This window comes from Apium graveolens, chromosome 2 (genome assembly GCF_009905375.1).
Source record: "Apium graveolens cultivar Ventura chromosome 2, ASM990537v1, whole genome shotgun sequence".
NCBI classification, from domain to species: domain Eukaryota; kingdom Viridiplantae; phylum Streptophyta; class Magnoliopsida; order Apiales; family Apiaceae; genus Apium; species Apium graveolens.
In genome coordinates, this window is record NC_133648.1 from 187,937,127 (window position 1) to 187,960,703 (window position 23,577).

The window sequence follows — 23,577 nt, forward strand, 5'->3', positions numbered from 1 at the left end:
ATTCGTAATTCAGTATGTTTACCTTAAGAAGCTTTACGTTAATGGAAAGATGGAGGTCTTTAATAGCGATCCAAGAATGATGAACGGAAATCCCTAGCAGCTGCTCCTCAAGTGTGAAGCACTCCACCGGTATCCACCAAGAGTACAATGTGATGGAGGAGGAAGAGGTTGAGAGAATTAGTTGCCTCCCTCTTGTTCTACTTTAGAATTGGGGTTAATTATTTGGGTTGAGGCAAATAGGGTTTATAATAGTATATTTATAGGCAAAATTTTCAGCTGAAAATTTTCCATAAAATATTATTATTATTAACCCTTTAATTGATTATTCTTATTAACCAATTAACTAATAATTAAAACACCTTTTAATCATTAATTCTTTTTCTAAACACTTTAGAAAAATAATTCTCTCACTTGATTTAATTTCCAAAATTAAATTCTTAATTAATAATATTAAGAACTTTTCTTAATTAATTTATAATTAATTAAATCTCATTTAATCAATTATTAAATCTACTAATTAATTATTTATTTCACAAATAAATAATTACCAGCCATTATTAATTAATTCCTCCACCATTAAATCATTCTCTTTTATGGTGTGACCCTGTAGGTTCAATATTAAGCCGGTACTAGAAATAAATAATAATAAAACTATTTTATCATTATTTATATAAATTCTCTAATTCATTAAATATGATTAATTAATTAATCATATTTATTCTACATCGTGAGGGATACTCTTAGCATATCGCGACTATCCGGATTATACAAATTCACTCCTTAGAATACCAAGAACCCATTCAGTGAATAGTTACCGTATAATCAATTCCTTCTACCCTGCAATGTCACGATTAAATACAAGGCATGGAACTTGTGTCAAGCCTATCTTATTTAATCATATGCTTTCCCATTCACTATGCTTAGTTCTATTTAATGTAAATTAGAAACTCCTTTCTAATTTCATTCACTCTGGACAGAGATTCCTGAACTAGCATAAGTGGATCAGCTTTGAACATTCTCTTCCTTCACTGGACGGGGTAGATCCTTTATTGATCATACACTATCTTCGTGTACAAATTCCTATACCCAGTAGAGCCCTTATAATTATCCCTAGAGACTAAGAACTAAACCAAAGTATAGTTCAGTGTACACAAGATGACTATGATGACCTCAAGTCTAAGGATACTTGTACAACTATCACTATGTGAACAACTGCTGACACGTGAGTGAACTCCATCAGTTGTTCAGCTGTGTGAGTCATGTTTAGTGAACTTATTCTATAATAAGCACCTACATACTAGCTATAGTGTCACCACACAAATGTCTATGAGAACAGACATCCTTCATAATGAAGCAAGCATAGTATGTACCGATCTTTGCGGATTACTAATTACCAGTTAGTAATCCTACGACCGGGAAATATTTAAGTTTAGAGTTATCATCTTTTAGGTCTCATTATTATGATCTCATCATTATCCATAAAAAGCTTTACTCTAAACTATGGTATATCTTATTTAAACACTTAAATAGATAAAGCCCACAATAAAACCAAAACAAGTTTTTTATTAATATCAATGAAATCAAAATAGATTACATAAAAGTTATTCCTAAATCATCATACATGACTGGACTTAGGACACATCTCTTTCAGGCGGAAGTTGATAATAGAATCATCCTTGATGGATTTAAGAAAAGGGTTGAACGCTCAGGGAACACTTGGGCAGACGAGTTGCTGCCTATACTATGGGTGTATTGTACCACCTACAAAGTAACAACTAAAGCTACCCCATTCATGCTGCTTACAGAGCTGAAGATGTGGTGCCCCTAGAAATTACCTAAGGATCACCAAGGGTCGAAACTTATGAACCAGAAACCAATGAAGAAGGCATGAGGCTCACTCTCGATCTCATTGATAAGATCAGAGATGAGGTCAACGCCCGTAATGCAGAGCATCAACAAAGAGCCTCCCTCTATAATAATAAAAGGGTTAAGGAAAGGTTCTTTTAGCAAGTAGACTTGGTTTTAAGGAAGATTGAGGCTTCGGGAGTCAGAGAGAGAGGAAAGCTAGCCCCTAACTGGGAAGGGCCTTATAAGGTCAGGAAGACATTAGGATGAGGATCCTACAAGTTAGAGACCTTGAACGGTGATGAAGTGCCCCGTACTTGGCACGCTTCAAACCTAAAGGTTTATCATGTTTAGGACATTCGTAACATGTTGCTAGTACCTAGTATTAAATATATGTATAAGGTTGACGAAACCATCTTATGTAAGGGTTGAACCCGTTTTCCAGAGATATTATCTATTTATGCAAGTTTATTTCTATCATCTTGTTTACCAATTTATTTTAGTATGAGCATCTAAAAAATGCAAGTCCCGAAGGACCAAATGCCGAATATAAAAGACAAGTATGAAATGAAACCAAACGAAATGCATAAATAAAGATCCCGAAGGATCATAAGCTAAGTCCCGAATGACCAATAGTTTACAAACCAATATCGTTCAAATAAACAAGTTCTGAAAATAAAGCCACATGTGGCATCCAAAGCCATACAATGATATTACAGTCACTCCTCATAAGAGTCCCCCTCCTCATCATTTCCCACTTCCTGACCATCCTCGTCCTCATCCTCCTCCGCATCCGAGCCTGCCTCAGAGAAGGAGCCGCTGCTCCTGGAACCGGCTCCCTGATTTTCCCGTAGAGGGCCGCTTTAGAGCTAAGACTTCCTGAAGGGTCCTTATCCTTGGAACCAGAACCCCCGCGACTTGAACTAGATTGAGACCACTGGCGGGAATTCTCGGGCATAGACCCAGAGACTTGCCCAGATGGATCCATAACAAGGATCTCCCCGGGTCAAGTGAAGAGACTCGGGCCAATCACGTCCGCATACAGGCTATGAACGTCTTTAACGCCCCTTTGACATCCTAAGTCCAAGTTCACGGGACGCATTTGGTCATCATAACCATCTATCATATGAGTAAACTCGTGGGATCTATGATATACGTTAACAAGCTCCCTCTACTCCTTCTTCCTCTTCTTCATCTTCTTGGAGCATTTCTTCTCCAAGATAGCAACGTTGTCTTCCGCTTGGTGAGCCTTAGACTCCCACGCATCTGAGGAGATCTTCATCTTATTTATCAAAGTATGCAATGCTGCATAGTCACCTTTCATATTGATGCTTTGAGTAGAGGAAGTAGCAAAGTAGGAGTTGGCCTGACAAGAAAAATATAAAAAGGAGTCATAAAAAGGCTAACGCATATGAGGGTCAAGATACTAAGACCGAATAAAAGTCAGAAAGGGCGAGTCCCCAACATATAGAGCCCCGGCCGACCAGCACATTCTTGAAAGAATGATCATGGCCGACCAACAAGAGAAAGGGCTGACCATGCCACACTAAAGACTGCAAGGATGGTCTAGACCCCTCGAAGGATTATCCAATACCTTCCTATAAAGTTTTTTAGAAATTCTGAAAGAAGAGCACTTGAATGAAAATTTATACAAGTTGAAATGTATCTGGTACAAGGCATGAGCCCCCAGCACCTCGGCTTCAAGCAACTTCTCACCCGAGGAGATGAACAGAAGGTCAGAAGGAGTAACACAGTTCTTTGACCACTCAAGAGCTAGGGTCGGACTCCCAAACACCGAATCATTGGTAGAGATTCCCCATGAAGCTTCAAAAGGAATCATCATATTCCCGTCAAAATCCTTGGCCCTCTTCTTGCCAGAGCTAGAAGCTTCAAAAAATCCAGGGACCTTGAGAATGCGGTTCACTTGCTTGGTTGCATCCATTTCCATCATCCTCATAACCACATCGCTCTTATTAGTCATGGCATTAAGATCCTCAGCAGTTGAAACAAGATAAAAAAATAGATATAAGAACAAACTTGCACAAAGTTGAAGTAGAATTATAATAAATACCCTTTCTAGAGAGGCTTCTAATGCCAGCCTCGATGAGTTTAGTCTCTGTGATAAACTCTCAATAGGGGTTCTCCGATCATCATCGATAAGGAGATCACGGTCATGAAGCTCAACATCTGAAAGATGAAGGATGTAGTGAGAGTTATCTACGAGACTGCTGAAATCATGTCTGAAGTATACCCCCCAGTCTCCCTCTTTCTATTCCAAGACTGCAAATTTCTTGTTCCAATAATGAATAGAATAATGGAGAGAACTCGTATTCACAATGTGAGGAACACGAAGCCTATGTTGTAGAATGACCCATCTAGGCATGTTCAAAGGAGACGCCTTCAACATAAAAATACTATGAAGACAATGATGAAGTCCCACCCATTGGGATAAAGCTGACATGAGTGGATCTTGAACTCGGCGAGGAACCTCAAGATTGAAGGGTGCAATGGAAACCTTAACCCGGACTTTAGGGCTACCTTGTATACATATAATCTTTGGGGGCTGAGGTTGCAAGTTCTCTCGTTAGGCTTAGCCCTGCAAACCTCAATGCATTCGGGCGAAGGGTACCTCGACTGAATCTTCTCGACGTCCTCTTCATTGAGCACACTCTTATGGTGGAATGCATCAAAATGGATAGTGTTCGAGTACTCATAAGACCGTTCATCAAACATACTCTTCAAGCTGTTGGAACAACGATTAATGGAGTAAGGGGAGGTAAAAGCTATACCTTTAAAAGAATGAATTGTAGCTCTCTTATGCATGGCCTCCTTGGTAGAGATGGAAGGTTTTCTAGGACCTTGAGACATCTTGGAAGAACTTGAAAGAAGTTGAGAGCTTCTAAAAAACTTGAGAGAATTTGAGAGAAGTTGAAAAATGAGAGTGTGAATAAAAATGAACATTTCTCATCTTTTTTTATAGGAAAAGAGCTACATGCTGCAGCAGGTCACAACTCTATCTGGTTCGCGTTAGCAGGTACCTCTAAAAAAACACTGTAAAATAGTGAAGAAAACAATCAGAAGAAAGGACATAATAACCGAAAAAAGCGATACAGAGCATCGCTTATCGTATCAGTCCTTCAAGAAAATCCTGGTTGAGGCTAAATAGAAGTCATTAGTCTTAACTGAAGATTAATTACGCTAATCACCCTAATTATTGAAACCTATGAAGATTAGATCAAGATCAGGTTCTTAGATGAGTAAGTTTCGTAAAGAACAAAGCATTCACAAGAACAAGAGTTGAACGTCCACCAAAATAGAGTATGACGTTCACTGTAACAAGTTCGGAGAACAGTCACCTCCCGGTCGGTCATGACCACCATGGAGGTGGCTCTATTGCCGACCAAGAACAAGATTGGCTGACCAGGCCACATGAGGGCCTTTTTTGCCGACCAGGAAATCCTGTGAATTTGGTCTAGGCCCTCCCGAAGGATTTCTAGTGGCCTTCCTAGGGAATTTCTTGAAAATTCTTCGGAATTTGGCTCTCAACGGAAAAAAGTTTCGTAAAGACTAGAATTTCTACGAGAACAAGTTCTATAAAGATTAGAACATCAGCGAGAACAAGTTCCGTGAAGATTAGAATGTTTACGGAAATAAGTTTTGTGAAGAGGAGGACATTCATCGTAGCAAGTTTGGAGAACGTTCTGCTCCCGCGAGACCAGACCACCATGAAGGTGGCTCCATGGCCGACCAAGACTAGGATTGGTCGACCAGGCTACATTGAAGGACTTAGGGATGACTAGGAAATCTTGTAGGATTGGCCCAGGGCCTTCCGAAGGTGTTCCGGTGGCCCTCCTGTGAAATTTCTTGAAAATTCTTGGAAAGTATAGCTCTCAACAAAAAAAAGTTTCGTAAAGACTAGAATGTCTATAGGAACAAGTTAGATGGAGTATAGAACATTCAGTAGAGCAAGTACAGAATGTTTAGTACAACAAGTACAGAACGTTTAGTAAAATAAGTATAAAACGTTCTGTAAATGAGTACAGAACGTTCACTGAAATAAGGACAAAAGAACCACAAGACAAGGGGCTCTGGGACCACCATAGGGTTGGCTCCATGGCCGACCAAGAGCAGAAAAAACCTAGCAAGCCACGTGAATGGATTGAAGCCGGGTAGAAGCTTCTGCAAATAAAACTACAGGACATCCAACCCTGGCCAACAGGGGGTTCTGCCCCATGGCCGACCAAGAGAGGCTGACCAGGCCACTTGGGGGTCTTTCTAGCCATGCAGGACCCCCTGGACCATGCAGGACCTCCTGCAGGCTGGTCCAGGAGGTCCTGCAAGTTTCTCGGAGACCCTCCTCCGAATTGTATTTAAATTCTTTGCAAAAATTGGAAAAATGGGAAAAAAATAGATTATTTTTTAAATTTTCAGGATTTTAAATTGAGTTCCGATTAGGTACGATTAGTGACATTTAACCTCGATCAGGGTCGATTAGTGTATATTACACGTAATTAACCTGAATTAAGGGGAATTAGTGACTCGTATGACATTTTTAGCCCCGATTAGGGTCGTTTAACCTATTTACTCACATGATTAGTGTGAATTAGAGATAATTAGTGTCTTGTGCATACTAATTAGTCATGATTAAGATAAATTAGCCCCGATTAGGGCATATTAGCCTCAATTAAGGCCAATAAGAGTGTTTTAGCCTAAAATTTCAATATTCTAAGCCTAGTTAGCAGTTTATACATGGAAATTAGCCCCGATTTGGGCCGATTAGCCCCGATTAGGGCCTGTTAGTAGCTTTCACTCTATAATTAACCTTGATGAAGGTAAATGTTGTGATAAATGCTCATTTTTTAGTCCCTATTAGGACCGTTTAATGTTAAACACTATTAAATTGGCATGTGCAAAGGCCTTAAATGTCTATACTCGCACTATATAAGTCGATGTAAATGTGTAGGTCACTTCACACTTTACAATAAAATGACGATACCTATGAAGGGCCGACACCCATGAAGAACTGATACCCATGAATGGTCGATACCCATGAAAAGTCGATACCCGAGAAAGGTTGAAAGTACCCCGAGTCGCTAAGAGACTATTATAACTTCCACGAAAACTCAAGTAGTTACCCCGAAAGTTGGGGGGGAAATTATATGGATAGAATATACATCCAATAGACACATTAAATGTCACATTATTACACTTGGGCTTCTGGTCCAAAGACCAATACAGACCAGGTTGGTCTAAGCTCATAGCAGACTCAAGACGACCCAAGTATTCAAGGCCCACTAGTAGAAGTCGTCAAGGTCCACGAACATGAGTTGTTCATGGGCTAGGCCCGATACAAATAAAAGAGCAGATACATGTGTCCAAAACAAACACACACTCCTACAAGGAATGATCTGGAATTCCTTTCCTAACAGGAGTCCTAATTACCATGTAAGTTGGAGACTTGTCCACCAAGTCTCCCAACATAAGTCTAACCCTAGGCTCATCTCTATATAAAGGGCTCTACCCCTCAACCTAGAACTGCGTTTTGGCTTGATTCTCTACAATACAGAGATACATAAGCATCTTGCGACGACCGACAGTCCCAAATGTGAGAACAGCCATTAAAGCTCAAAGCTCATTAATTATAGCATTAATTACTAACGTACCCTAGTTTTTATTCCACAATAAGGACTTAAATATTTTTATAGGTATAACTTATAAGAAAGTTCTAGGGTTTCGAACACGCGTGGTACAAGCACATAAAGTTATCCACCGGTGGTCTTTACAGATGTGCAAAAACTACAATTCTGACCAGATTTTGCAGGGACATTTACATGATAACTCAGTTTCTTCCCAGGTCTTCTCCTTTCTCACACGCGCTGGGACCCAACTTCCGTAGCAGTTGGAGTGTGGTTAACCTGCTAAGTGGGGGTCTCTGCAAAACAGAATCGGAGGGGGGGTTGTATCCCGCGGGAACTCCGGTGTGAGAATAAGAAATGGGCTTTCTTGAAGAAGAAGAAGAAGAAGAGGGAAGAATGAGCTATTCAAAAAATATGTGAGGGTGTGTGTATAGGTGTGTAGCAGTCAAATATTTTTCAACCCCTAAAACCTTCTTTTTGGGGCCTTTTATAGGTCCCAAGATTTAGAGTTTTTGGGGTTTATACCTCTTCATCTTGTCCTTTGATCATTCTTGGTTGGTGATAAGTTGGACGGTCCCGATGGGCTGTGTGGTCAGGTGTCCTTTCTCCATCAGAGTTGTCTTGGGATGTTTACCCATGAACGGTTGGGATGCAATTGTTCCATTTTGGGTAACATGAGACAGTTGACTCTTTTGTTCTGTGCCACGTGGCACTGGGGACCACCCCGGCTTGGGCCTGGGGTGTTATCTCTTTTGGGCCTCTATTCTTTTATCTGGGCCTAATTATTTCTGGCCTATCATTTGCCTCCCACTCCCTTATGCGGGTTTTCCCGGATGGGGGAGTAGTTGTCTTGGAAAAATTTTCACTTCTTTGATTTGTCCGCTGACCCCGGGATGTCGTTGGGTACAAGTCCCCGGGGTGGTGTTTGGGTAGGCCTTTTGGTTCTTGGCACTTTGGAAAAATTTTGTCATTTTTCCTTTGATTTGTGGCCCCTAACCCCGGGGTGTTGTTGGGTACAAGTCCCCGGGGTTGTGTTTGGGTAGGCCTTTTGGTTCCTGGCCCTTTAGAAAAATTGTCATTTTTCCTTTGATTTGTGGCCCCTAACCCCGGGGTGTTGTTGGGTACAAGTCACCGGGGTTGTATTTGGGTAGGCCTTTTAGTTCTTGACTCTTGGAAAATATTGTCATTTTTCCTTTGATTTGGGGCCCCTAACCCCGGGGTGTTGTTGGGTACAAGTCCCCGGGGTTGTGTTTGGGTAGGCCTTTTGGTTCTTGGCACTTTGGAAAAATTTTGTCATTTTTCCTTTGATTTGGGGCCCCTAACCCCGGGGTGTTGTTGGGTGCAAGTCCCCGGGGTTGTGTTTGGGTAGGCCTAGGTGCAGATGTGACAGGTGGGTAGTGCTTTAGCGCTTTTCCCAGAGTGTCAGGTAGTGGTTGAGCTTCTTGTATGAATATGTGTAAGTATATGTATATGCACGAAACATTGCAGTTTTTCCCCCTTTTTCTCCTCAAAAGCCACGCCCGTTAAATAATTACAGCAATGTAATCATTAACTGCAGCGGTTATTTTCTGGACGCCCAGGATTGTGCAACATGTCCTCGATCAACGGACCGGATTGCGGGGTAGTTGAGTGGGTTAACTCTCCCTTTGTGCCTACAAATACTCCGCCTTTCTCATTTGTTTTCTCTTTACGCAACTGCAAACATAAAATCTTTCTGCCATTTTTCTCCAAGTCAAATTTGGGAGCTCCTTTGCTTTTTGAAGCCGGTTTATTCTCCTGTTTTCTTGTAAGTTTTTGAACTTGTCTTTGTTCTTCTCTTTGTTTCTTCGTGATTATTTAGCGAATACTTGTAGTATGTGCTTTTAGAATGCATGCGTTATCAAGTATCTGAATTAGTTTATTTTCTTTATGTCGAGTTTTGGTGAGTCAAACAGGTTGTTTGTTGTTTAGATTTATAACTCTCATTTGTGAAGAGATAGTTGATGTTTGTAATGATTCTGGGCTTTTGTTTTGTTATGCACATGTGTGCGAATAAGGGTTTTAATCTGTACAAAACTGGGTTCGCTCTTTGCTTTATGATTGTTCATAGGATGCATTATAGGCGTATATATGTATGTATAGGTTGTATGATGTAATTTGGTGTTTTGATTTTGAGTTTAACTATTTCTGAGTAGCTTTTGTGTTTCTTTCTTTTCTTTTTTCTTCCCGAAATGGCATAGACTCCGGGGTTATATGGTTAGGAGGGGTAGAAGGAAACAACTGGCTAACCTGAAACGTAGACCTGACCGTCCCCACTTTGGATTTCCCGAACATTCTTCGAGTGACTCTTTCCCGGAACCAGAAAATATGTCTCCCCGTCGTCAAGCCATAGTTGAGGAGTTGCCTACCTTCTTGTTGAAGCCCGGGCAGACTTTGGGTAGGAGAGACGGGTCCTGGGTAGACATCGATCATTATTTCGTTCAGACCCATGAGAATAGTCCTCCCCATGATTACTACTTTAGGGACCTTACTACTGCGTATACGCCCGGGGGCATAGAGCCTTATGATGGGGCCCGGATGGATCACCTTTTCTATAACGCTCCTGGGACTAGGTATGTTCCAGCTCCCCGTCATCCCGACCTCTCTGAGTATACCTTTCAGTAGATAGATGACCTGGTGAAGGCCATTTTTCACTTCGGGGATGATATGGAGTGGAGGTGGCCCGAGCCTCACGAGAGGGTTTATCACCGCCCTATTGGTGGTTGGGTAGGAATTCCTTTAGAGCATCTATGTAGCATGAGGCCCAACCTTCATCAGTTTACCAAGTCCCTGTGTCGTGACGTGTACGGGATACCCTTCACCCAACTAGCTCCGAACTCTGTTAAGTGGGTTTCCTGGTTCTTGGCCTGCTGCCATGTGAAGAAGTACTTTCCTACGTTTAAGCTTTTCCACTACCTCTTTAAGATCAAAAAGTCAACTTTGCCTCCCCTTTTTGAGTTTACCTTTAATATAGATGGTTGTTGGCTCCCTTCTGATTCCAAGAAGGCTCCCGTCTTTATGTTGAACTCGCTCCAGGGCTGGCACCAGGAGTTCATCTTCGTCCGGGGCTGGGACCTGGAGTTTATGCCTTTGTACAAAACTGCTTTGAAAGATAACAGGTTCCCATCCAAGAGGCTCGGTGGAGATGCCCTGGTGAAGATGTATGACTTTGTGGTGGCTCTTGGTGCCCAGTGTACCCGGGATACCTTTTTAGATAATCAGACATTGTTTAATATTGGCTGTAAGTGTTTTACATTAGTAGCTTTTCCCTTGTACTTTTCCTGATGTATATCTTTGTCTTGTTCCTCTTTATAACTGTTGTTCCTTGTGCAGGCCTTCCCTTCCTTAATCCTTTCCATTACGCTATATCACAACAATTCAAAGATTTGGCTGAAAGGTTCAAGAAGATTGGTGGTGTCGTTCAATTGGACTCGGGGAAGAAAGCATCTGGTGGAGGTAGTGGTTCTCAGACCCGGGATGCTGGTTCCTCAGGCAATAGTGTAAGGCAAAGTGCTCCCGTGGTTACTACACCTGCTGTCCCGGAGCCTGAGGAGGTTGAGGTAGTTGAGCTGGAGGAGGTGGAGGTCGAATCCTTGAATCCTCAGAAGAGGAAGGCTGTAGCAGAGGATGCTGGTGGTTCCGGAACTCCCCAGCATAGGAGGGTTTCTAGATCGGGTCCTTCTAAGGAGGAGAGCCAGAGGTTGGTGGAGGAAGATGCATTGATGAACCACTTGGCCCGGATGACATTGGATTATCGCCGGAATGAGATGTTTGACAATTATGCCACCCCTGCTAACTTCGACTGCTATGCCATGGAGGATCTGGATACCTTCCTTGATCATCTTGTCCGGGATGTTTCGGAGGTAAGACCGTTCCCTTTGTTGGGTACCACGGACTTAGGGTGTTACTACGTTTTACGATAAAGATTACGAAAAGAGGATTACCTTGTTAATGGTTGATTCCACACTATTCTATTGTATTCCCAAATTCCCTTGAGCGAAGTGTGGCCTCCGTCTTCTCAAGTTATCCTCTCTTCTTGCTCCTTGGTGGCTATAATATGTTTCCACACAATTCCAAGCAAGAAGAGAATAAGAATATATATAGGCTACAATAGGGACCATGGATAATTAGGTTGGGCCTTCTAATTACATCTTGAGCCTAGCCCAATGTAATTAAATATTAATTCAATCCACTAAAGAATTAATATTTGCACTACCTTTCCTAATACCGTAATTTAATTAATTCGGTTCCAATATTAAGAAAAGCTGTCTTGACATCCATTTGCCAAATCTCATAATCGAGATGAGCTGCTATAGATAAAAGAATACGGATTGACTTAAGCATGACTACCGGTGAAAAGGTTTCCTCATAATCGATACCTTCTTTCTGAGTATACCCTTTCGCAACAAGTCTTGCTTTCCAGGCTTTCACCTTTTTATCTAATCCCCTCTTTTTCTTGTAGATCCACTTACATCCAATAGGTTTTATACCTTTGGGTGGTTCCACGAGCTCCCAAACCTGATTAGAATACATTGATTCTATCTCAGATTCCATCGCCTTTTGCCAAAGATCTGCATCTTTGTCTTGTGCTGCCTCTTCGTATGTACGGGGATCATCATCATGTTCACCAGAGACCAAGTCTGAAGACTCACCCAAAAACATGAATCTATCAGGCTGTTGAATAACCCTCCCACTACGACGAGGCACTGGTGCGGTATTAGTGACAGGTTGTACATTATGTTGTGGTTGTTCTACTTGTACTACAGCTTCATGGGTATTATTTGTCCCTCCCACTAGTTCCTCTAAAACGACACTACTCATGGGTTTGTGATTCATTATATATTCCTCCTCTAAGAATCTTGCATTGGTGCTAACAATGACATCCCAATTCTTCGGACTATAAAATAAATATCCTTTCGTTCCCATGGGGTAGCCTACAAAAAACCTTACTTCTGTATGAGATTCTAACTTAGTCGCGTTCTTGTTCAGCACATGTGCTGGACAACCCCATATTCGAATATGTCTTAGACTCGGTTTATCCCCGGTCCACAATTCTAAGGGGGTTTTAGGAACCGACTTAGAAGGTACTAAGTTCAGAAGATAAGCTGTTGTCTCTAAGGCATGTCCCCAAAATGACTTGGGTAAATCCGAATAACTCATCATCGATCTAACACTCTCTAAAAGAGTCCGGCTCCTTCTCTCTGCTACACCGTTCTGCTGGGGTGTGCCTGGTGCAGTTAACTGGGATTCTATCCCATTTTCTAATAAATATTCCCTAAATTCTCCAAGCAAGTATTCGCCACCACGATCTGATCGTAGTGACTTGATACTTTTATTAAGTCGCTTCTCCGTTTTAACTTTGTACTCTTTGAACTTATCAAAGCACTCAGACTTACGGTGTAACAAATAAACGTACCCATATCTAGAATAATCATCAATGAAAGTGACGAAATATTCATAACCACCTTTTGCTTGGATATTCATGGGTCCACATAAATCAGAGTGAACCAATTCTAACAGTTGTTTGGCTCTATTCCCTTTTGCCTTGAAAGGCCTATTAGTCATTTTACTTTCCAAGCAGGATTCACAAACTGGAAATGGCTCCACTGCCAATGAGCTTAAAGGCCCGTCTACTACCAGTCTTTGAATCCTCCTCAAGTTAATATGACCTAATCTCAAGTGCCAAAGATATGTTTGGTTCAAACTAGAAGGTTCCTTTCTTTTAGTAGAGTTAGAAGATGTGTTGTTCAATTCCCTAAATTACAGTTGCAGTGCAGGTTGACTAGGATTAATTATATACAAATTCTCTTACAATGTACCAGAACATATAATTCATTTATTCATCATAATAGAAACATTACGATCCAAACAAACATTATAACCATCCAAAGCAAGTTTAGAAACCGAAATTAAATTCCTTCTAAAAGAAGGTACATAAAGATAATTGTTCAAAACCAAAATCCTATCAGAACCAAAAGATAAATGAATAACTCCTACTACAACTACTGCTACTTTCGTAGCATCTCCCATGAACACGTATATCTCACCATCTCTAAGCATTTTGGATAGTTGGAACCCCTGCATAGAATTACAAACATGATCAGTGGCTCCTATATCTACACACCAAGTGCTCGTAGATATAGCCGCTATAAATTTTTCTGTAACTAGAGAAAGAGACATACCAGTATTATTTGTCTTCTTAGGAAGAGGACAATCCTGTTTCCAGTGACCTGACTGTTTGCATCTGAAGCACTTTCCCTTAGGCTTTTTCACACCACCCTGAACTCCCACTGCCTTCACAGCTTTCTGTGTCTGAGCCTTTTTCTTCTTCTTAATACCTTTCGGCTTAGAGGAAGAACCTTTCTCAGCCACATTCACTTGAACACTCTGCCGAAATAATCCTTCAGCTGCCTGAAGTTCTGTCAGCAGTTCCGCGAGACTATACTGCCTCTTGTTCATGTTGTAATTCAAGCGGAACTGCTCAAAACTCTTGGACAAGCTCATAAGGATAATGTCAATCTGGGTTTCCCCGTCAAGTTCAGCACCAAGGATCTCTATCTCATTCAGATGCGACATCATCTTGAGAACATGATCCCTTACAGGTGTGCCTTCACCCATCTGAGTGTTCATTAAAGCCTTCATGGCTACTTGCCTAGCAGCCCTATTCTGATCTCCAAAAAGTTCCTTGAGATTAAAGAGCATATCCGAAGCAGTGGCCATAGACTAATGCTGATGTTGTAAAACACCCGACATTGCTGCCAGAATATAGCATCGTGACATCTCATCAGCCTTAATCCACCATTTATAATACTCTTTCTCATCTTCAGGAGCATCAGCAGCAGGTTGTTCAGGCTTGGGTTAATAAGTGCAAAACTTGTACTCCTCAGCAGTCAACACAATGTCCAAATTTCGTTTCCATTCAATATAGTTAGGTCCGGTAAGTTTGTTATCCTTAAGTATGGTGAATAGTGGATTAAAGCCCATTTTATCCTGAGAATCATGCATAAAAACATCACATGAATAAGGGTGCATTAATTATTAAGATCTAAATTATTAAAATTTAATGCACTAACATCTAAACACCATAAGCTTCTGGTACGCCACGATGTGTGACATGTATACCACCTAATTTTGTTTAAATGTTACTTCGATCCTATTACTAAACAATATGCCACGTTGGGGTGGACTATATTATTTTTCATAGCTAAGTGTATACCATCATCAAATCTTAAATTATTCGAAATCTATGGAACTTGGTACGCCACGATGGGTGGCGTGTATACCTTCCAATATTCGTAATTTTGCCTTGAATAGAATACTTCAATTCAATATTCATCAATGGTTTGATTTCCAGGTAGTGGAGGAGTCACATCGGTCTCGCTTAAAACCCACAGCCTTACTAGTTCGATGAACCCGTTTCTGACAAAATCGCCCCAAATCAGAAATAAAGAAAATCCGTATTTATTCCTTTCAAAATTTATTAATTTAAGAAGTTTGTTCTAGTAATTTCTGTAACATTCTAGACACCACAAATTACATGCCACGATGGGTGACGTATATATAATTTATATTCGTCTTTATGTTAAATTACCTACAACCAATAATGGAGACCATGGGATTTAATTTCATATTAATTCCCTCTCCCACTTAGAATTTTTTATTATTAAAATTGAGGAATTTTAAAATTAAATGGGGCCCTATGTTATTATAATTATGTCTAATCATGCATTCAAAATACACACATAATTTTAGCAACATATAACATTTAATTAAAGCAATAAATAAATTTTATGTCCATGTCGTCCTAATTAAGTTAAACATGCAATTTTAAAAGAATTACACACATAATTAACGACACACATAATCAATAAATTAAAGCAATAATTAAAATTTAATGGAAAAAATTAAAATAAATTTTCCACTATTATGGCCCTTGAAAAAAAAACCAGCTCTCAAAAAAAAATCTGCCCCAAGCGCGCCCCGACGCCCCCAGCAGCCCCAGCAGCCCCAGCAACCCCAGCAGCCCCAGTTGCCGCAGCAGCCCCAGTAGCCCCAGCAGCCCCAGCAGCCCCAGCAGCCCCAGTAGTCCCAGCTGCCGCAGCAGCCCCAGCAGCCCCAGCAGTCCCAGCTGCCGCAGCGCGCGCGCCTGTTGCTTTTCTGTGAGTTTTGTTTTGATTTTGTTCGATCCAAACATCAACAGCAGCCCCTTGTAATCGCACAGCGGAACAATTACAAAAAAATAGATTTAATACAAAACTAATTTTGTAAAATTTATTTTAACACGATCAACTCTCGTGTAAATTACAAACACGATTAAACCACGTAGAAACCAAAACAAAAATTAACCACGATTAAACCACGTGGGATCCAAACACATAATTAAAATATACATGGCCATAATAGTGGATTAACAACCTGCATCAAAACCAATACAAGCGAAACACTATATACACGCATATATAATTACGACATGGACATTATATCATAAAACGTAGAACCCATTACCAGGCTCTTGATACCAATTGTTGGGAACCACGGACTTAGGGTGTTACTACGTTTTACGATAAAGATTATGAAAAGAGGATTACCTTATTAATGGTTGATTCCACGCTCTTCTATTATATTCCCAAATTCCCTTGAGTGAAGTGTGGCCTCCGTCTTCTCAAGTTATCCTCTCTTCTTGCTCCTTGGTGGCTACAATATATTTTCACACAATTCCAAGCAAGAAGAGAATAAGAATATATATAGGCTACAATAGGGACCATGGATAATTAGGTTGGGTCTTCTAATTACATCTTGAGCCTAGCCCAATGTAATTAAATATTAATTTAATCCACTAAAGAATTAATATTTGCACTACCTTTCCTAATACCGTAATTTAATTAATTCGGTTCCAATATTATTTGCTTATGAAATTCCCCATGTTTAAAATATCATATGTCCATTAATTAAATAAATTACTGATAATTTATTTAATTAATATCTTTTATCCTTGATCATCCACTCAACCTTTATTTAATTATGCCAGAATAAATTCCACCTGCAGGATTTCACATAATTAAATCTTTTTGAGCTTTCAAGGGGACATCATTAACCTGAATATTATCAGGACATGGATTCCTTCAATAAATAATATCCACCATGTATATAATTCCATCACCCAAAATATAATGATATAATTCAAAAGAATTATTTCATATATAAATCAAAGCATGTAAATAATATACACGTGTCAATTACTATTTCCGGATTAAGAACCTAAGCATTAATAATAACATAGAATCTTAGTTCTCCTTCTTAATCAGTATTAAGGGAACAATTCTAAATTTGATCATGTTCAATATACACAAAGTATACTAGTATTATTTATTAGTCAATATAAACTAATCTAAATAATACTACAGTCATACCAGTGGATTGTCCAACACCACATAGGCTATGAACCTTATTATATTATATAATCGTATTTAACAATCTAATATTCTGTATCCCATTTGATACTAGATTGTTCACAATATATAATATTAGACAACATGTAAACATTCAAATGATTTTCAAATAAACTGGCCAGAAATAAATGTACATACTTCAAATAAATATTTTCAGTATACACTAACACCCTTATCATTTTCTTTCCTGCCCTTGTGTTGGTACTTAGTCATTTTATTTTCAGGCCAATGCTCGGATCAGCGGCTGTTCCACCATTCTCCACAACTTCCGTATAAGGGAGGCCAAGAATAAGGCTGCGCTGAAGGAGCTGACTAAGGAGAAGGAAAGCTTCACCAAGTACCGGGAGGTGAAGGAAAAGGAGTCTCGAGAACATAAGAAAGTTGTTGCTGAGGCGGTGAAGTCTTGAGAGGCTGCGGAGCAGGTGGTTGGATCCCTCCGGGCGGAGGTGGAGAACTTGAAAAGGGAGCTTGCTGCTAGGCCCCGGGCAGAGGAGGTGCTGGAGTCCTTCCGGGGTACCCCTGCTTACTACGAGGAGCTTAACAACAAGATCTTTGAGAAGGTCAACATCTGCTGGGATATTGCTTCTGCCTATCTGGCTAAGAATCCGGGTGGTGACATGGACAGATTCATAGAGTTGTACCTTGCCGAAGAGCTCCGCCGTGAAGAAGCCCAAGCTGCTGAGGCGGGTACTTCCGGGACACAGCCGCCTCCGCCTCCCGAAGAGGGCCGCGAGAAGACTCCTCCGCCTCCCGAGAACTGAGGAATGAAGACCCAGGCTTTGTGCCTTGTAATTTTATTTTTCGTAAATTGTAGTTGTTTCAGACTTGGCCCTTGTGGCTTTTAGACTTCATTTATTTGGTTTTCGTATGACTTTGATTTGGATTTATCCCGGGGCTTGTTTTGCCTCGGGAAAGCATGTAAATATATTTCCCTTTCGTATTCGGTTTTGCTTTCTTTCACCGAAATTTTTCTAAGTAATGGTAATGGTCCCCGGGAAGGGGTTTAAAATTTTAACTGAATAAAATTTTCTAAGAACACATGGGTTGTGTAATGGTCCCCATGAAGGAGTTTTAAAATTTTAACTAAATAAAATTTTCTAAGTACACATGGGTTGTGTAATGGTCTCCGGGAGGGGGCTTTTAAAATTTTAATTGAATAAAATTTTCTAAGTACACATGGGTTGTGTAATGGTCCCTGGGAAGGGTTTTAAAATTTTAATGGGATAAAATTTTCTAAGTACACATGGGTTGTGTAATGGTCCCCGGGAAGGGGTTTTAAAATTTTAATTGAATAAAATTTTCTAAGTACACATGGGTTGTGTAAGGGTCCCCGGGAAGGGGTTTTAAAATTTTAATGGGATAAAATTTTCTAAGTACACATGGGTTGTGTAATGGTCCCCGGGAAGGGGTTTTAAAATTTTAATGGGATAAAATTTTCTAAGTAATATAGCGATAGTGATCGAATGATAATAGGATAATCTTGAGCTATGGGGTGCTCAATGTGGAGCTTTCATTTAAATCATAATAAAGTAAAAATACATTCTGGAGAAAATGTTGAAAATTATATCAAGCTGCTATAGCCTAAAAGTAGAGGAGATCCAGGAATGTACGCCCTACCTTTACTGGTAGAATTTCCTTAGGCGGGCTCCGTGCCAAGTGTTTGGGACTTCGGTTCCCCCGAGGTAGCTTAGCTTGTAAGTTCCTGGTTGGAGCACTTCTTTAACCCTATAGGGGCCTTCCCAGTTGGGTTGGAGTTTTCCTTGATTGGTTGGGTCTGAGGCCTCTGTGTGCCGGAGTACTAAGTCTCCCGCCTCGTACTCTCTGATTTTTGCCTTCTTCCCAAAGTAGAGTTTTGTCTTTTCTTTGTAGCTTTCCATCCTTTTTACCGCCTTGTCTCTTATCTCATCTAGGAGTTCCAGGTTAGTCTTAAGTCCTTCAATGTTTGAGATCTCGTCAAAGTTGATGACCCTGTGAGAAGGGGACCCGGTTTCGATTGGTATGCGGGCTTCGATACCGTATGCAAGCTTGAAGGGGGTCTCATTCGTTCCCGTTCTGGGGGTGGTTCTGTAGGACCACAGGACTTTTGGAAGCTCATCAGGCCAAGTTTTCTTGGTTTCTTCTAGTCTTTTTTCCAGGCCTCGAAGTATGGTTCTGTTAGTTACTTCGACCTGTCCATTCCCCTGAGGGTGTGCAACCGGCGATCATTTGTGCTTGATTCCGAGCTCTTTCGGATATGCTTCAAATTCGGACCCGACGAACTGTGGGCCATTGTCGGAGATGAGAACTACAGGGATCCCGAACCTCATGACGATTGCGTCCATGAACTTGATACAATCTTGTTGATTAATTGTCCTCATGGCCTTGGCTTCTGCCCACTTTGTCATGTAATTAATGGCTACCAGGACGTAGCGGAGGTCACCTTTTGCTCGGGGAAAGGGGCCCATGATATCTATGCCCCAAACAGCAAATGGGATAGGAGATAATATCGATGCTGGCAGGCTGGGGCTTTGCTAGGGAACATTGCTGAATTTCTGGCACTGGGGGCATTTCTTAACATAAGCGACTGAGTCGGAGTGGACTGTGGGCCAATAATATCCTTGTCTGATGACTTTGTAAGCTAGAGCTTTGGCCGCCAGGTGGTCTCCGCAGATGCCTTCATGAACTTCTCGGAGGCAATAATTGGCCTCATCTGGGTCCACGCATTTCAAGGTGGGTGCTGAAAAGGTTCTTCTGTATAACTGACCATCTTCCAGGAAGAAATGAGCAGCTTTGTGCTTCAAGTACCTGGCCTTATTCTGGTTTTCCGGGAGCGTCCCAACTCTTAAGTAAGCTATGTAGGGAGTCATCCAATTGTCTGGGCTCCCGATGCACAGGACCTCAGCTCGCTCTGTGCTGGTTACTTTGAGTTCTTCGAAGTATACTGAACTGTCGAGGTCCGAAGTATTCTGCACGAGCTTGGACAGCTCATCTGCTTTGGAGTTCTCTTCTCTGTTGATCTGAAGTATGGTGATGTCGAGAGTGGCTTCCAAGATATTCCGTACCATTGCCTGGTACTGTGCTAATATCGGGTCTTTCGCGATATATTCTCCACTGGTTTGCTTGACCACGATCTGAGAATCACTGTAGACGGTCACCTTCGAAATACCAAGAGATTTTGCCAATTTGAGCCCGGAGATGAGTGCCTCATATTCAGCCTGATTATTCGTTGCCTTGAAAGCAAAAGTTATTGCCTGTTGAATGGTAAAGCCCTCGGGGCTGATAAGGATGAGTCCCGTTCCGGATCTTTCGGCCGTGGATGATCCATCAACATAGAGCTTCCAGCACTTCATTTCTGGGTTGGTTCCTTCCGGGACTATCTCTTGGGGGGAGGGCAGATGCTGCTCCGGGAAGGTGCATTCCATGATGAATTCGGCTAAGGCCTGGGCCTTTATCGCCGTACGTGGCACGAACTTGATGTTAAATTGACTTAATTCAATGGCCCAGTTAACCAACCTTCCGGAGGCATCTGGCTTGTGGATGATTTTCCTGAGCTGCTGGTCTGTGACCACTCTGATCTCTCGGCCTTGGAAGTATTGTCTCAGCTTCCTGCTAGAGTGTACAAGGGCCAAGGCGAATTTTTCCAAGTTTGGGTACCGAGTCTCGGCGTCCTTGAGGACTTGGCTGACATAGTAGATGGGGCCCTGCATTCCTCCTTCCTCCCGGACCAGTGCCGAAGAGACAGCCTTGGGGCCAGCACGATGTAGAGAGATAAAGGCTTTCTGGGCTTGGCTTTGGAAAGTACCGGGGGGTTCGTCAGGTCCCTCTTGATTTCTTCGAAAGCTATGTGACATTCTGGGGTCCAATCCACTAACTTCTTGTTCCGGGCTCCTTTGAGCAACTCAAAGAATGGGAGGCATCTTTCTGCCAGCTTCGGGATAAACCTCCGGAGGGCCGCTAGGCATCCTGCCAACTTCTGGATGTCCTTCTGTGTGTAGGGTATCTTCATTTCTATTATGGCGTTGATTTTCTTTGGGTTTGCTTCTATTCCTCTTTCGCTGACCAAGAATCCCAGAAATTTACCTAAAGGTACCCCGAATGTACATTTTTCCGGATTCAGCTTCATGTTGTATCTCCTCAGGTTGTCAAAACACTCCTTGAGGTCTTTTATGTGATCTGGGATGGTGAATGACTTGAAGATCATATCATCTACATAAGATTCCATGTTCCTCCCTAACTGGCTCTTGAAAATTGTGTTCATCATTTTCTGGTAGGTGGCCCCGGCGTTGATGAGCCCGAAAGGCATCATGATGAAGGCATAGACTACCCTATGAGTGATGAAGGCTGCTTTGGCGATGTCTTCAGGATTTATGCGAACCTGGTTGTATCTCGAAAAGGCATCCATGAAGTTGAGCATGGTGTGGCCCGAAGTTGCATCGATTAGCTGGTCAATATTTGGGAGGGGATAGGAATCTTTAGGACATACAGCATTGAGGCTCGTGTAGTCGACACACATTCCACTTTCCATTCGGCTTCTTGACTAGCACCACATTGGCAAGCCAGTCGGGATACTTGATTTCGTAGATGATGTCGGCCCTGAGCAGCTTCTCTATCTCTTCGTCTATCGCTTGTTGTCGTTCGGGACCAAAGTTTCTCCTTTTCTGTTTGATCGGCTTTTTCCTCGGGTCTACATCCAAACTGTGCATTGCCACAGATTTATCGATTCCGGGCATATCTTCCGGTGCCCATGCGAATACATCCGCATATTCTCTTAACAGCGAGATGAGCTCTTCTTGGAAGGATGTCTCTAGGCCTTTACCAATTTTCAGTTTCCGGGTGGGGTTCCCGGGGTCCATTTCTATCTTTATCGTCTAGGCGGCCGTTCTACCTTGGTTTTCTCTCTTATTTCTATAAATTTCTGTATCCGGGCGTCGGCGTTGGTTACGCTGTATCCCGAATCCTCTATCATGTTGACGTCCAACTTTAGCCTTTTATTGAAATGTTCACGATGCTTCTTGTGACTTTGGCCTTTGGGTAAGGCCATTGCCTTCTTTCTGTTTTCTGGATTAGTTTCGGCCATGACCAGCGCCTGTCCGTAGCATTTTCCCGAAGTGCCCCGGTCCCCCTTAAGTTCTCCGATGCCTCCCGGGGTGGGAAACTTCAGCTTCAGGTGAATTGTAGACGGGATGGCCCGAAGCTTGGTGATGGTAGGTCTTCCTAGGATCATGTTATAAGAGGATGCAACACTTATCACGTAGAACTTCATGATATGAGATGCCTGTCGGGGTGCGGCACTAAAGACCATGGGGAGGTATATTACCCCGCGGATCAGGATCATATTGTTCCCGAATCCATAGAGAGGGTCTTCGAGGCATGGATCCATGCGAAGGTGTCCCAACTTCATCCTGTTAAGGGTATGCTCGAAAACAATGTTAGATGAGGAACCATTATCAACCAAAATTCTTTGTACCTCATTGTCGGCGATGTCGAGAGTCACGATCAGGGCCTGGTTGTGCTCGGGATCCAGGCCTTCATAATCTTCATTGGAGAAATATATGCACTCATCTTCAGCGGGCTGGATCATCAGGACATCATTGTCCTCGTCTGGACTCCGGGGTGGGGAGGAGGTCCCCCCAAAAATCATGCTGACCATATGTTTCCCGCCACCAGAGGGCTTATCCCTGTCATTAAGTCTTCTCTGTAGGTACTGGTTCATGTTGCCCTTTTTGATTTGATCTTCAATGAACATTTTGAAAGAGAAGCAGTTCTCCGTGGTGTGGCCATGATCTTCGTGGTACCTGCAGTGCTTGTCCCGGGCCTTGTTCCCGGGGGGTGCCAACAGCGGCTTCGGGGGGTAGTAAAAGGGCTTTCCCTTGACTTCTCTCAAGATGTCGGCCCGGGGCCGATTGAGCGGAGTCCATTCGGGCTCTGGTTTTGGTTCCCTCTTTGACTTGGGCTTCCTTTCACTCTTCTGGGGTCTGGAGTAATCATCCCGGGGTGGGGCCCCCCTGGATTGCTGCACATAATTGATCTGTTTGTCTGTCCTGTGTCTCTTTTCTTTTCCGTAGGCGGGGCGGTTTTTCGGGGACTCATCATCATCCCGGATCCTCCTATTCATCTTCATTGAGGTGAGAAAGTCATTTTCTTTGATAAACTTGGAAGCCATCGCATAAGCCGAGGCGAGGCTTTGGGGCTCCCTATGGATTAGGTCCTTCACATAGCCTTCACACGAAACCGGGTGGAGATTACGCCGGAAAATATTCACGGCTTCCTTCTCTTCAAGGTTGGAGAGCTGGTTGACTGATTCTTGGAACCTTTTGATAAACTCTGGCAGAGTTTCTCTGCTTCTCTGTTGAATGGTTTCCAAGTAGCACATCTGGAGTTCGTTCATACGGTTCGCCCTGAACCTCTTGAGAAATATTTCCCGGAAGTCCTTCCAAGAGTCGATGCTCCAGGAGGAGATTTGACTGAACCATTTCTGCGCCCCACCCTTTAGTGTTGAGGCGAAGAAACGGCATTTGGTGAGGTCATTGTAGTCGTATATGTTCGAGATCTGTTCAAAGTAGTTGAGATGTTCTTCAGGGTCGGCAAGCCCGTTAAAAGAGTCGAAGTTGAAGTGTTTGAGTGTGGGTTCCCTGGGGGTGGATTCCAGC

General features: G+C 42.1%; 2 protein-coding genes across 2 annotated transcripts; both read right to left on the reverse strand.

The window, feature by feature from the left end:
• Nucleotides 1–19,458: 19,458 nt before the first annotated feature.
• On the reverse strand, nt 19,459–20,778 carry LOC141695784 (uncharacterized). Its single transcript, XM_074500002.1, has one exon. The coding sequence runs from the start codon at nt 20,776–20,778 to the stop codon at nt 19,459–19,461; it is 1,320 nt and encodes a 439-aa protein (XP_074356103.1).
• Nucleotides 20,779–21,788: 1,010 nt separating this feature from the next.
• LOC141695791 (uncharacterized) lies at nt 21,789–23,300 on the reverse strand. The gene has a single exon (XM_074500006.1). It carries the CDS (start codon nt 23,298–23,300, stop codon nt 21,789–21,791), a length of 1,512 nt encoding a protein of 503 aa, XP_074356107.1.
• Between the last annotated feature and the right edge of the window lie 277 nt (nt 23,301–23,577).